Source organism: Haliaeetus leucocephalus, unplaced genomic scaffold (assembly GCF_000737465.1).
Source record: "Haliaeetus leucocephalus isolate CR32 unplaced genomic scaffold, Haliaeetus_leucocephalus-4.0 Scaffold339, whole genome shotgun sequence".
NCBI classification, from domain to species: domain Eukaryota; kingdom Metazoa; phylum Chordata; class Aves; order Accipitriformes; family Accipitridae; genus Haliaeetus; species Haliaeetus leucocephalus.
The window spans coordinates 6,360,778-6,376,358 of NW_010972775.1; the positions used below are offsets into that span (position 1 = coordinate 6,360,778).

Below are 15,581 nucleotides of genomic sequence, written 5' to 3' on the forward strand. Positions count from 1 at the left end.
CGGGGCTCTGCCCGGAGCTTCTCCCCCGCTCGCCTCGAGGTCGCCGGCCTGGCGGGGTGGGAAGCCAGCACCTGCGCGTCTCGCCCCTCGGGGGGGGGGGGGTCCCGAAGAGCCCCCAGAAATCCTCGGTCGCCCAGGGAAACAAAAGCTGTGCAGGCGTGGAGGAGCGCAGCCCGTTGGCCTCTTGGTCTGTGAGGTCGCACGCAAACCGAAAGCGAGCATTTGCGAGCCCAAACTTCGGCCGAGGAGCGGAGCTTTTATCGAAGTGAAGTCTTGTGCCGATTAAAACCGGCCAGTGTGAGATTGTTTTGGAAAGTTATGGATAATGCTTCAGGTGTTTGGGCTCGCTTCCCTGTCTGGGATCCGTGTTACCCGCTGGCACACTGTGGAATACTTGGAGGAGAAAACAGCTGGTGCTTGTCTGTTATGCAAATAATTAAAGTCTCATTGTAGCCATCGTTTCACGTTTAAAGCTTGGCTGGTGGCATAAATAAGAAAATCAAGTGTATACAGTAGAACGCTATATGTAGGGCATATAGTATCAAGTATATCTAGTAGAACCACTGGGATTTTTTGTGCGGTCTGGGTGTGCACTTGACAGAACGTGATTTTTATTTATTTATTTTAGACAAGTCAGGACGCCGTCTAGCAACACGTTTGACACGTTGACTCATTTTTGCTTTTTCACAATTTATTGGTAAAAGTGAAAGGTCGATGCAACATAGTTCTGGATATTCCTAGTCTTGGGAAACAGCGATATCGCTGTCAGTGTAAGAACCATAGGCATTAAGGTTATTTCACTGAAAGTTCTGGTCTTTTTATAGAAGTGGTTTTATTTTTAAGGTTTGGAATTAAAATGCAAGTAGGCGTGTATGTGTTCTAGGCCTTGGTTTTTTGGAAGTTTTTCCTCTGTTGGAAAGTCATGCATGTTAAAAGTTGGTAGAGAGTTTTGTGCCAAACTTGAGTGTCCATATCTGTGTAAAGCTTGTTGTAGGACTTGAGCCTTTGTGGAATGTCAAGCCAAATTGTTCTTTGTTTGTCCTGTGACTTGTTATAGCCTAGGTTACACAATTACTTAAACATTAGTACTTTAAACATTATATTATTATTCTGGTACAAAGCTAAACATACACAAAAATGTTAATATCTTTACAGAAGACTGTTGCTGTGATTGGATCCTAGCTCTTTAAGATCAGCTTTTTAAGTTAAAAGAACTTTCTCCTTTGCCCAAATAGATCAGACTTGTGTCTGACTAAAGTTCTGATCCTTAAGTAAATTCTCATTTTTTTTCTTCAGGCTGAAGACCACATAGCGTCAGAACCAAGGATTAAAAAACTGGAACCAGTACTTTTGCCAGGTAGGCGTAAATCAGGAATTTGACAGATACCTCAACAAAGATATATTTAAGCCTTTTGTTTATTATAATAGAATTGGTAAAATGTAAGTAGTTTTCCCTATTTTACTGTGATTTTTGATTTTGGTATATTTTAATTGTAGCGTGCCCCTTGAGGGAATATAACTTCGAAGTAGGAAAACCTAATGAAATTTGTGTCTTTAGAAAATTGTTCTAACCTGCCTGAAACACTAAATAAATACATAAGCAATTTTGCCTTTGTAATGCTTTAGTGCGTGTAGAATAATGTCTTGGTTTTATTGCGGGTATTTGAAATGAAACCATTGTAAGTTTTGTAACATTTATGACACCTTTTGGAAGACTACTAATAATTATATTTTTGTTAGATGGTCAGACTTTTACTTGGGTGCAGAACCCACTACCATAGCATGTGTGGTAGTTTTCCTTTATTTTAAAAGAAAACGTTAATAGAATTTCCAGTAGGTAGGTATGATTGACTTCTGTATTGGAAAACTTCTGATGCCATCTTTATTCATTTACTGTTACTGAATATGCAGCTGTTACATAATTTTGGAATTTGTAAGTGTCTTTAAACCTATGCAGAATAACCTTTTTAGTGTGTGGATGAGAAAAGCAATGTTTTTATTATTGTTCATGATTTTGTATTTATAAAAATGTAGGATATTCATGACTTCCATATTTCAAACAAGAAATAACCTTTGGTAAATGACACTTTGATCAATGAGGATTTCTAAAAGCCTTTTTCAGATACCAAAGGAACAATCTTCTATTCTCAAGATTACTTTCATTACAAACTGTACATCACAGTAATAAATTTGGCTTACTGTTTCTAAGGGTAATTCTGATTTTAAAACAATTGTATACTGCATTTTTTTCTTAGCATTCAAATTATATGTTAAGAAATAGGAATTTACAAACACACACTAATGTAGGAAGCTATTGCTATCATGTTGTCCAAGCTGATAAACCACACTAACTTTCAAAGTGATGAATAGAATAAACAAGTTACTCTTAAAAAATTACTTCTGTCACTGCTTCATATGGGACTGTTGTTAATTAAGCAGTACTAATTGATATGTGATACGATCCAGTGAGATACCTTAAGCTTAAGAGGCTGAAATATTGTGGAAGAAGTTCAACTAAGAGTAAATAACAACTGACTGACACTCTTCATGAAACAAAATAATACAGATTTTGCTTGAGGCATGGATACCTTAAAATACATTGCTAAGATTGCTTGCTGTTTGAAATACAGTTATATTTTTATGCTTGAAAAACTTCTGCTTACCACTTGGCATCTTATTGGTTATGTTGCAGTTGATACTCATCCAAGGTCTTTGACTCAGAAGGAAGTGACTGCGTGTTCTTCCCTGAGACATTCCACAGAAAATGCAAGGCAGTATGAGTTTGCTTTTCTCAAAATGTAACACATCTTGCCTTTACTGTGGGACACGTGCATGAGCAGTTATAGAAAACAATTTCTGTGCAGTAACTTCTTGCAGTGTGGTTCATTCTTCATTTGTGAAACTCCAAAGTATGCTTAAAATGGTGCTGACTGGATTTGTTTTTCTCAACTGGCTTACATTTATCCCACATTTGCATCATTTCCCTTGTCTGCACTGTCTTTAAAGTCAGCATTTGATGGCTTTTGGGACGTTTGTAGTAAGTTGCCCCAGGTTATATAAAAACCGATTGAAAGAGTATGACTCACCACAGAATTAAAATTTCCATGTCCATATCATTCTAAGGTGTTATTTTGAATTATTTCATAATAAAATTCACTGCTCTATACAGCCACAGAGTAGCTCGGACAAAATCTTCTCATTTTTGTGAGCATCAGTCTGTATGAGGGTGGGGGGGAGTTAAGTGATTTATTTTAAATGACTTAAATGAAACTCTTCCTGTTTAAAGTTAAGCACCAGCCTGAACACATTTTTTTTGTTTCCGTCATCAAATGGTGCAGTAGAAAAGTGTATAAACAAGTACACGTTGTACTGTTGGATAGACTGGCTTTTGGATTTGTCATAACCCTAGTTTCTGGCCAAATTCCAACTCATTTAATTATATTAAGGCTGACTTGTACTCCCTTGCAAGTACAATTTGAGTATGGTATTCCTAATGTCCTATCCTTAATAGTTGTGTGAAATTGCTTTTGGTCTCAGGAACAGAGTTCAACCTGAGGGGCTGAATGTTTATTATGCTGCTTTAATTGGTGGAGTTTTCAAGGAGTTCTTTTGGAATTAAATTATATTAGCACAAGCAGTTACTGGTTTTAGTATCTTTGAAAACTGCAAATAGTTGTATTAAGCTTTTGATTCCTAAAACATAGTCACTTTGAGGGAGTAGCTTACTAAAAATTGAAATTGTAAAGTAGCTAAATACCCTACTGTCTGACTTGTATTTCTGGGCAGTGGAGGTTAGGAGAGGGAGTTTCAGCCGTGGAAATAATGAGTCAGGTTACAAGATGAGGAGGTTTTTATTTAAAACTTAAAACAAAAAAAATTAAAAAAAAAAAATTGGAATTTACATTGGAATCAAATTTTAACCTGTAGAGTTTGTTTTTAAAGTTTCCTCTGGTGCCCAGAGGAATGGAGATGCGTCTCTTCGGCCTTTTGGAACAAAAGCCTATGTTCTCATGGAACTGTGTGCCCCAAGGAGGGTGGTGTGTTAGGAAAAGCAACAAACATCATTTAAAGCAAGTAAAAACCTTGATTGTAAGTGGCAACGCTGCTACTACAGTAGAGAAAAGCAAATAATTTTATAGAATTTGGTATAATTTAATTCCAAAACACAATAGAGGTTTAAGATGGAGTTATAAAAATGTTTTCTTTTTCTTTCTGCAGTTCTGTTCTCCTTAGTGTAGCTCTCTGATCAAGAGTTTTTGTGGAGTTAGTTGAAGAGTTGGCCTGTGTAACAGTTTCACTTTTTTTTCCTTTGTTTGTTTGCATAGCTTGTTTTATAAGCATGTCAAAGAGGAAAAATAGAGAAATAGCAGGTAGTCTCCCAGTGAGTCTGTTAAAGTGCCTTGCCTGGCTAGTAGGACATTAGCTTGTGTACTTTAGGGGAGAATGAAGTTAAAGCTGTTAAACTTAAAGGTGTGTTTTGTTATGGTAATCAGTTGTAGCCTATTTTCCACAACGTCTGTAGCATTTTTGAGACATCAACTTAAGCATTCAAAAAAAATTGTACAACATAACTGGAATGTAATGCAGCGTGTGTTTTCATGATTTGAATGGCAAAGCAGTGTGCAGAGACGTGCAATAAATGGATGGATAAGGAACCAGTACTGTAGGCAGCGCCGCAGCGTGGTTTAGGCAAGATCAGGCGAAAAGGTCCTCACTGCTCACACAGGATGTTCTGCAGGAGATTATGTAACTAATGGAACATCTGATTAAGTGTGAGAAAAGGATTGTTCCCTCTGAATCTTAATACCCACTTACAGTAATTATTTTAAAGTGTTGCTCAGTATACTAATTTGCTAATAGATTAAGTTAGTAGTTGTTACCTGTAAATTTTTACAAAACAGCTAGAAATGGCTTAGTTGGTTTTGGTTTTAAAAGTTTACTTCTATAATTTTATTGTATAAACTGAATTAGAATAGTATTTTTTGATCTTTAAGACTTGCTCATGTTAAGGCAAGTTAAAGGAATATTGGTGGTGAGCTGCTGTTGCAAAGCAGTTATTCATAGTCTCTTGTGTCTGCACCATGTTTCATGGTCAGAGCGTAGAAGTGTACTTCAGTGCCGTCATTTGTGTGCAATCACACCTGTGGTGGGTTTATGAACAGGTCATAAGTACGGCTGGACACCCATCAGATGCCGCCTCATGCTGATGGTGGCCACCAGCACGCACGTAGGAAGAAGAACAAACAGGACAAGCAGCACTCCCAGCTGCTTGTTCTGCCCTCCGTGTTTCATTCAATGTGTGGCATGGGGACTTTCCTCTTAGAGTAATGTAATGGGGAGATCCAAGTGAGGAGTTACAGAGCATCATAGAGACAGTGCTATCATATTTAATTCCTCTTGCTGGATTTTCCTTACGTGAATTTATCCAATTGCTTTCTATAGCCGTGTAAACTTCTATCACCCACAGCTTCATCTGGTAAGAAGTTCAGCAATTTAATTACGTGCTGTTACAAATTACCTTTATTTGTTTGTTCTGAACTTACCACCATCTAGTTTGGATAAATCCTAGTTCTTGTATGACATGGCAAACATCAGGCCATATTCCCCCATTCCATGTGATTCGTGATTTTCAGACTTGTGTCTTATGTTCACTCTCTTTTGCTTCCCTCTAGCAGCTTGTTGTCTTAGTTGGTCATAGGAAGGAAGCTTCCCATATCTTTAATCATCCTTTTGATTACCTCTGAACACTTTCCAGTTGTGCTGTGTTCTAGTTGAGGTAGAGTTACAGGTCGCGTTCAAGATTTTTGCCACTGGATATATTCAGCTTTTATCTAATAATGCCAATCTAATTGGCTTTACCACCTGCTTTTTGGTTTTGGTTTGGTTTTTTTTGTATACATGTGCCCTTAGATAGGCAACTGACTGTAGAAATTTAATTGTGGGAGGCTTTTAAGACTGTATCGTGGAAAGTTTTAATTTTTTAGAAGTGTCTGATTCTCTCGCAAGTTAGCTCCCAGGTCTTTCTCAATTTTTTTTTTTTCTGCTTTCTGCAAATCCTTAGTACATGAAGTCATGTATTCCAGAGCAGCTGCAACACATCTTGTGATAGGAGAAGGAAAGTACGCTTTTTGGTGAGGCACGCTTGTGCATTAGTACCCCAGGTATGTTTACTCCCGACTGCCTTGAACCCCTGCACCTCTTCCTTGGCATTTTCCTTTGGTTTGTGGTGTCCCAGAGCTGGGTAACAGAGGTCATGGTGTTGCAGTGTGAGTGCATGATATCAGCACTGTGACTGGGGTGAGGGGAGGGTAAAAAATAGGGACCGAGTTAGGGAGGTTGATGTGTAACCCCAGAGACTTCTCAGGTCTGCCTTTTCTTGTGTATTAGGAATCATTTTGGTTTAACACCTCAAAGGGGAAACTGGGATTGTTTAATAGCTTGGTACAGGTAGTAATGCTGTTACTGTCAGTGCCTTTTGCCATGTGTATTTCTGGAACGAACTGTTGATAATTCAAGTAGGTATTGCTTGATCTGTTAAGGATATTAATCTGTTGATGGTGAGTAGCAATAGCCTATCAGTGCTGATAATAACTGAATAGAACTTGTATGAAGTCAGTTTCTGATTGTTTCCAAAGCATATTCAGTTGTTGATTCTCGTTTCCAGTGTTGTGGTGTGTTAGCCAAGGCTCTCTTACTCATTGTGCAGCTGATTAAGACGACATATCGCAGGGTTAGGGTTTTTCCCAGCATCAGGTTTCTTATTTGAAATGGAAATATTGCTGTACAAGTTTGTTTGTTTGTTTTTAAAGTTAGGGTGTGATATTAGACAAGCAAGTGAAATAGCTTTGTAACTTCAACTCGTTTTCAGGAATTGGTGTCATACAAGAGCACGAAATTATTTTCAACATTTCAGAATGGCCAGATTAGAAAATCAGAATGGCAGTTTGGAAAGTAATACAATCCACTGAAGCTTTTCTAAAGTAGATTTTTTTTCTTTTGTTTGGTCTACACCAAGAAGATTACTGAAACTTTTATTTAAATAAATTATGAGAGTTTCAAATTCTAGATCTGAAATCTGAAACAGCAGGTTTTTGCAAACTAATCTTTCATACTGCAAGAAGTTTTAAAAATGAGCCAGGAATTTGGCTTATATTTAGAATAAATGAGGCATCACTTACAGTAAGTATATAGTAAATACTCTCTTCTGTTATAGCTTTTTTGCTTGTTTGACTCAAAGTAAATTTTCAGGCATGCTTTTGGTTCAGTTAACTGCTTGTTTTGTTCTTGGCTTTGCTTTTTTTAAGGATTGGCATGATAAAAATACTACCAAGGCAGTCTGCGTGTAGAATCTAAGTTCCAGATACAGTCTTACAAGTGGATTTTACTGGATGGAGTCAGTTTGTTCTGCTGCCCTTGTTAGGAATACATAGAGGGCATTTCTTAAAGTTTCTGACTAGTAATAAATTTCAAGTATTTGTAAATATCTACAAAAATACTTTCCTATTTGCAACAGCTTAGCTGTAGGGCAATGTGGAAATCCTTTAAAGGTGGAAGGATAAACATGCTTTAAAATTAAATATTTTCATGTTTCTGCATGTGCATTCTGTAAAATGGTTCCAAAGTAACTGGTTTCTGCCCACTCTGTCCCACATATATTTAATGCCACAAGTCATTAAAGTCCAGAAGGAGGATAAAATGTTAGTGTAGATTCTGAATTGTCAGCTGACCAAATTACTGGCATTTTTGTCTTCTAGCAATTATATTTGCTTCCAGTGAAGTAAGTCTTCAGCGAACTTATTTCTAAGGAACCTGTGTTTCTGTACCGATTTATTTATCGAGCCAAACCTGAATGATTTAAGCTAGACCCAATAATATATTACAAGTTCAGAACAGCATCTGTAACTTGTATTGGTGGCATGGTTCTAAAATAACAGGCTGAAAACCACAGTCCTCTCAAATTGTTACTGATTATATTGTTTAGGCAAAGTCAGGCTTTGGGAATCTGTAGTTTATGTAGCTAGACTAAAAATATGCAAAACACAAAACACTCCCTCCTCACTGGCTTGTCTGTTGTTCATGTTACAGAACTCTGACCAAATCATTGCTAAAACTTTTTGGGGGGGAGTGGTGGTGGTGATAGGGTTATTTTAATTTCACCTAAAAATATGTACTGATGCCAAGAGGAGCCATTTATTATTCCATTTTTCTCATCACAAGTGTGTGTTCCTAATAGCTACTTGGTGCTGACACTTTTTTTGTGCAACCAAACAAGCCAGATCAGAGAGCTAATTCAGATGAAATCAAGACTGACAAAAAAGGAAGAAAAATACATGGTTAGAATTATTTTCAACTGGATCAATTCTCTGATGTGACTAACCATGTCTTCCACAAATGGCAGTGCCAGCACAAGGGTTGAGGTGGGAATGAATGTTGAATATGGAACTGTTTCTGTTTTAGGGGTAATACAAGTTGCTGGATTAAAGCAACTCTGTAAGCATGATCAGCTTTTTAATCTGCTGCAATACTTTGTTTGGATCTAGTTGGTAATGAGAGCTTTGCTCATGATGGATGTTCCCTTCTTGCCACGTGAACTCCTGTTGGTTGCCTGCTTTACATTCTTGTGTCCTTCACTGCGTTTCTGGGGCGCGGGGGAAGCTTTTGTGGAGCATCCCATCCTAGTTCAGAAAAGCGATTATCTTTTCAGATCCCTCCTGTGTTCAGTTTCTTTTGCAAGGTTCACAAAGATTAGCCATTATTGGACAAATACTGATTTTAATCTTGTTATTGTGCATGGGAAAAGAGTAGTTGTTCTTCGAAGACTTTTACCAAGAGGTCTTTACTTTTTTACTAATTTTTTCCTTACTGAGCATTTCTAAAATTTAGCTAAGCTCTTGCTATGCTCTTTTTCTGTTTGTTAGCACACTAGAGAAATTGTACAATATTTATATATGATATTTAATAATTTTTCTAATCAGTTTGGCAAAGCAAGCTCTTTTGGTACTGTGCATTTAAAACACACTACTCTTCAAGCAGCGATTAGAGTTGCTTTTTGACAGAAATCCCAGGTTCTCCTATTTAAAAATTAATGCAAATAGAATGTATCTGAATTGTTTTTCATTCCCCAATAATCACAGTATTGAGCTATCCTTTTGGAACAACATTTTTACTTTGTTGGGTTGGGGTTTTTTTTTTTTGCTTTCTGCAGATGACCAGAAAATTAAACATAGTCTAACTTTTAACTAATTGTGAAAGTATTGGAAAATAGTTGGGGGGAGGGGGGGGGGGGATGGGGGATATCCACAATAGTGTGCAGCTTTTTTTTTGTCTTCACATACCTTAAAGCCTCGAACACATTGTAAGAGCTCATAAAAATCAGAAAAGATATAAAAGGCAATTATTTCATGAGCTTACAAATACTTTTTTCTTAAGTTTGGAAGTGGCTGAGCACACTGAACAGAACATTCATTCAGAAGTGCATTAGAGACATTTACATCTAAATGCTTGGCGCATACTAATAAACTCATACAATTTTGGTGTTCTCTACAAGAGAACAGCTAAGAAAAGGCAGCTAAATGGGTGAAGGTGTTCTAGATTTCAGTTACTTGTTAATGAAGTTTTTATTGGAAATTCTTGCTCGGAAATTTACAGAAGTTAATTATTTGCCAGTCATTTTGGAGCAGTTTTAGACTTTGATCTTTCTAAATACAAGTGAACTAATTAATATGCATTTTTAATAGTTAAATGGCTAGTTGAATTAACTTTAGCTTTTCTGTTGTGAACTTTTTAGACTATCTTTAACATAAGCAAGCTGTTTTTCTATTGTCTTAATTGAGTATAATCACTATCAGCATTATAAATGAGAAACTTAGTTGAGGGATTTAGTTTCCTAAGTGTATTCAGGCACTAGGTTTTATGAATTAAGGTAGGAATTACATGACTGTGTAAAGTACTTAATACCCTCTGTTGTCCTTATGTCTTTTAGACCTTGAACGTACACTAAACATGCTCAGATTTTGATTTAGAACTGCAATGCTCATTAAAGAAAATGTATACTAATAAATCTATTCTTAAGCTTCTACTACAGCACTGAAAAAGTTTCCTTAGCAATATGTAGGGTACCTGCAAACTTCTTGAGTGTGTAGGATTTGCATTATTAATTTATGAAGTCTGATTCCAGCCATTCATTGCTGCTAGCAAGTATCAGGTTCTTAATGTGCTAGAAATAACTATATGTTAGCATTTTAACATACATATATATGCATGTGTGTGTGAGCTCTGTCTCTCTGTGTATGTATCAATGTGTGTGTGTATATACAATACAGCATAAATATGTCGCCTTGTAAACCGCTCAGTTACTTTCATTGTGCAGCATTTTTGTATTCGGTCAATATTGTTAGACTTGTTGAATACTGCTCAGTCTGTTCACCTCATACATTACTAAGGTTGTGGTTCTAGATGCTATTCAATCAACCTTCTTTCCTGAAAGCTAAGGTTTTAAGATATGCTGTTCTGCTGTATTCATAGGCAGCAAAACTGTGCTAGGAACACTCTTGGATGGAAGGGTTTGGCAGCTGCTTCAGTGAGGAACTGAACCCCTGGAAATTACTTGAGGTCTCTTTGTTTGGCATGTTTCTTGAATTTTAAGCTAAGATAATACAGAATCTTAAAATAGCAAACATGAGAACTGGCTATATAGGTGAGAGGATTATTTATGCATGTCCTACCGCTATAAAGAATCCAGACCCTTGTCTCTGGAGGAAATACAGAAATTTCCAATTACAAGTTCTAATGCAGTGCTAATTCTAGCAGTTTCTGCTTTGTTTTTCAGAGCTATCAAATTTACTTATTCCCTGATTGCCCTGTTATTGATAACAAACAGTGATAAAACTGACACAAAATACACAAGAAAGCTAAGAAAATTTGTTAGATATTTTGTGTGATCTGCATGTATGCACGTTATGAGATCCAGAGTTCCTGATAGTAAGTGACAAATTACTACCTTCATAAGATAAATAAAAAAATTAAACTTGATCCTGTGGGGCATGGCACCACAAATGACAAAAGTAGGCAAAATGGTGCAGAATATCCTTTCTTCTAGGATGTTACTGATTAGGGATTGTGTTTTCAAATTTTGCAGAAATAAATTGCCCTGAAGCCTAGACCAGACTCACTTACTATGACTGCAGACTGAGGAGACAAAATTGGTGCTGTTGCACAACAGCTGTGATACTTATTGATGGCTTATTCTGCTGATCACTGAATTCAGCATTTTTAGTCTTGCCTCTGTTGTCTCCAGTTCCCATGCGTGCATGCTCTGCTTTCTGAATTTTATTTGGATTGTAGTGGGTTATGCATTATGGTGGATTAGATATATACCGTGAATTCTCTTAATATCCGAAATATGAAACATTGAAATTGCTTGTGCTTTTGGGAGATTTAGCAGAATTTTTCTGATGTTTAATAGTTTCTGAGGCTGTGTGTTAAGTGAAAGGTGTATTAGCTAGATAGATCCTTCAGTCTCTTGTGTTGTTTTTGTGATTCATGTATTCAATGTAGAAATATTTTTATTAAACATGAGTAGGCTTTATATAGAAGGGTAGCAACCTGTAATTTTTCTTCTGGTTTCCTGACAGAGTTTAAACAAACTCCTCTTGTCTCCTGAGATCATTCTTTGACTGTTCGAGTCACATGGAAGTGTTGACTGCTGTTCCGTGTCTGGAACAGCTTGTGACTGTTTACTGGAAAAAAGCAGCAGCTACATTGTAAAAATGTGCAGTGTAATATCTCTGAATAGCTCTGTTGTTGACACTTGTATAGAAAAATCACCTACTCAACTACAAATATAAGAAGGGTTCATTGTGCAAGACCAACACGTACTACTTGTGTTGTTTATCTGCTTTCCTAAATTTGAGTTAAGTTTGGAAGGTTTGCACCTTTTTATATTGCTCATTATAGACATCCATATGATGGATAAAAGCCTGGTCAATATAAAATTCCAAACCTGCATTTAAAAAAAAAAGTTCAGTTTCTAGAGGCTATTGAAAACTACATCTATTAAGTTTGCATTGCAAACTTTCTCATGCTTCATTGTCAATGTTTAAACCCTTCGGTTGAAATCGGTATGCATGCACTCTGTCTTGCTGTATTATAATACTCAGGTTCAAAACTGACAGTTTTGTATTAGGGCTGTAAACTTGAGTGCAAAGGAGAAGCTAGGCCAAAAAATCCTGAAAGTATTTGTGTTGAATGAAATTAGAATAAATGAAGTTGCACTAAAATAGGATTAGTATTAACATGTTGCAGTGTAGCCATACAATTATGAGGAATGGCAAAGGGAAGTAAAAAGAGCTGGCTTTGGTAAAAAGAATGATGTAGCAGGCATGTTTTAAACCGTAGTAGATTCACATTGAAGAAGTTTGCATGGATCTCTTCCTTCTCTACTGTTTTGTAGCATCAGAGACATGAAGTAGTGAAATAGGTTGGTAATAGAAATTTGTGCTTTTAGCAAGAGTGTCTCCTGTGTAATACTAAAAAAATGCCCCACTTGGTAACAGGTAAGAGAATGTTATATGAGAAAAAAAAATACCTATGGAAGTTGCACTTCATGGTGTATTTGGTTCTCCATACCTTTTTATTAGAAATGTGGTGATACACTGGAGGTACTGAGAGGGGGAAGAATAAAAACTATTTAGGTTTAGAACAACTGACTTTGTGGAGAGGGGAAGCTTCACAGGCAGGATGTGACTGAGAGCTTGATGTTGAATAGTTGGAAGATTAACACCAACTGTGAGAAGGAATTGCTTTAATATACAGTTTGGGCTTTTGCAGTTATTTAAGTAAACAGCTTATTAGAAAAAATGCTGGGCATTAAGAAGTTTCAGGCCAGACTGCTAGAAGTATTGAAACACTTTCATTACAGTGTTTTAACAGAAGTAGGGCTTGTCATTCGCATGTATCCCATTATAAGACATTGTTTTCAGTTGCTGAGGGCTTGGTTGAGCTTTAACAATTTGTACTGAAGCTGTCAGATTCAGATTATTTTTTTTTCCCAAATTCAAAAGCTTATTTAACCATAGTTTAGTAATGTTTGAGAAAAGACTTTAAAGCTCCAGCACATCTGTCTATAGAGCATTTTCAGAACTCTTGCCACTTCTGGCACAGACTATGCATGTATATGATAACCACAGGTCAGTGAAACTTGTCCCCTTACATCTTCAAACAGTCCCAGAATACTCAACATAGTTCTGCCAGGTCAAGGCTACAGAGTTAGTCCAAGAAGTTTTTGTAGCTGTTTATCACAACTGAACTAAAAGCAGGGACTCTGTTTGCTGCTGCTCTTGGTGACTTCCAGGCTGATGCCTAATGATAATGAGGGCATGAGAGCTAGCAGGGCAGCTTAGCTAAATAGCTTAGGGTGAGGAGCATGTGCAGAGACTGGGTCTCAGGACAAGTAAAAGGTGCGTTTCTGCTCAAGTGTTCGGAATGCTAAAGACAGTGTCGTGGTTTAACCCCAGCCAGCAACTAAGCACCACGCAGCCGCTCACTCACTTCCCCCGCACCTAGAGGGGTGGGGGAGAGAGTAAAACTCATGGGTTGGGATAAGAGCAGTTTAATAGGACAGAAAGGAAGAAAATTATAGTAACAACAATAATAAAATGACAATAATAATAATAAAAGAGTTGGAACATACAAAACAAGTGACGCACAATACAATTGTTCACCACTTGCTGACCGATGCCCAGTTAGTTCCCGAGCAGCGATCCACCTCCCCCCCTAGGCCATCGCCCCCCAGTTTATATACTGGGCATGACATCACATGGTATGGAATATTCCTTTGGCCACTTTGGGTCAGCTGCCCTGGCTGTGTCCCCTCCCAACTTCTTGTGCCCCTCCAGCCTTCTCGCTGGCTGGGCATGAGAAGCTTAAAAGTCCTTGACTTAGTGTAAACACTACTTAGCAACAAGTGAAAACATCAGTGTGTTATCAACATTCTTCTCAGACTGAATCCAAGACATAACACTACATCAGCTACTAGAAGGAAAATTAACTCTATCCCAGCTGAAACCAGGACAGACAGTTCTTTGAATGTGTGGTGTATTTGGTTTGTGAGGCAAGGTTTTGGTAGTGGGGGTGGCTACAGGGGTGGCTTCTGTGAGAAGCTGCTGGAAGCTTCTCCCATGTCTGATAGAGCCAATACCAGCCGGCTCTAAGACAGACCCACCGCCGGCCAAGGCCGAGCCCATCAGCGATGGTGATAACGCCTCTGTGATAACATTTTTAAGAAGGAAAAAAGTTGGGACAGACGGAAACGGCAGCCGGGGAGAGGAGTGAGAACATGTAAGAGAAACAACCCTGCAGACACCAAGGTCAGTGAAAAAGGAGGGGAAGGAGATGCTCCAGGTGCTGGAGTGGAGATTCCCCTGCAGCCTGTGGTGAAGACCATGGTGAGGCAGGCTGTCCCCCTGCAGTCCATGGAGGTCCACGGTGGAGCAGATCTCCACCTGCAGCCTGGGGAGGACCCCAAGCCGGAGCAGGTGGATGCCCAAAGGAGGCTGTGACCCTGTGGGAAGCCCATGCTGGAGCAGGCTCCTGGCAGGACCTGTGGACCCGTGGGGGACCCATGCTGGAGCAAGGGAAGAGTGTGAGGAGTCCTCCCCCTGAGGAGGAAGGAGCAGCAGCGACATTGTCTGATGAACTGACTGCAACCCTCATTCCCTGTCCCCCTGTGCTGCTCAGGGGGGAGGAGGTAGAGAATTTGGGAATGAAGTTGTGTCTGGGAAGAAGGGAGGGCTGGGGGCAAGGTGTTTTAAGACTTGGTTTTATTTCTTATTACCCTACTCTGATTGGATTGGTAATAAGTTAAGTTAATTTTCCCGAAGTCGACTCTGTTTTGCCTGTGATGGTAATTGGTGAGTGATCTCTCTCTGTCCTTATCTTGACCCACAAGCCTTTCGTTATATTTTTCTCTCTCCTGTCCAGCTGAGGAGTGATAGAGTGGCTTTGGTGGGCACCTGGTGTCCAGCCAGGGTCAACCCACCACATGTGGTTACTTGGGTGCAGTGATAACTACCTGAGGAAAATACCTTCTCTATATCAGGAGGCAGATGGAAGATTTATTCAGAGTTATATCCTTGCTCATTGGGCATACAGATAACTGATTACTGCCATTATAGTCACCCAAAGAACTGACTGTTTTCTTGCAAAGCACAGGACGCTCTAAGATGACATTTTGGGCAACTGGGACTAAATATGCCCAAACTATTATGAGCAAATTAGGTTTTAGTAATCTTTGGTCCTTAGTTTTTTTTAAACAAAACCCTACAGCTAGTATAAAATTACACTTTTCCTGAACCCACTTCCACTCCCACACTGTGGTAGACAGCAGCAGCAGGAGGTGGCTGATGTGATGACAGAAGCAAAAGCCATATATGGGACTAAATGACCAAGTTCATTTCCTGAAGTAAGAATGAAATTACTATTTAGCTTTCAGAAACCTCTGTTGTGGAACTAAAAAGTAGCATTGTGTGTAGCAATTTACTTTCTCTTTTTAAATGGTCCTCAGTCTCATTTGCCTGTATGCT

General features: G+C 38.4%; 1 protein-coding gene across 4 annotated transcripts in view; it reads left to right on the top strand.

Moving 5' to 3' along the window:
• Positions 1-15,581, top strand: part of MTMR10 (myotubularin related protein 10) — a 536,484-nt gene that overhangs the window by 496,152 nt on the left and 24,751 nt on the right. The window contains exons 1-2 of one of the 4 annotated variants that reach the window (XM_010571733.1): positions 332-413; positions 1,297-1,357. The exons of 1 other annotated variant lie outside the window; for it this stretch is intronic. Coding sequence is in view for 1 of the 3 variants with exons in the window: in XM_010571730.1 (XP_010570032.1) it covers positions 1,297-1,357 (61 nt within the window). In the remaining 2 variants the exon portion in view is untranslated. Of the gene's footprint in view, positions 1-331; positions 414-1,296; positions 1,358-14,722; positions 14,747-15,581 lie in introns of those variants that run through there. 2 more of the 4 variants (XM_010571730.1, XM_010571734.1) reach the window with 2 other exon arrangements.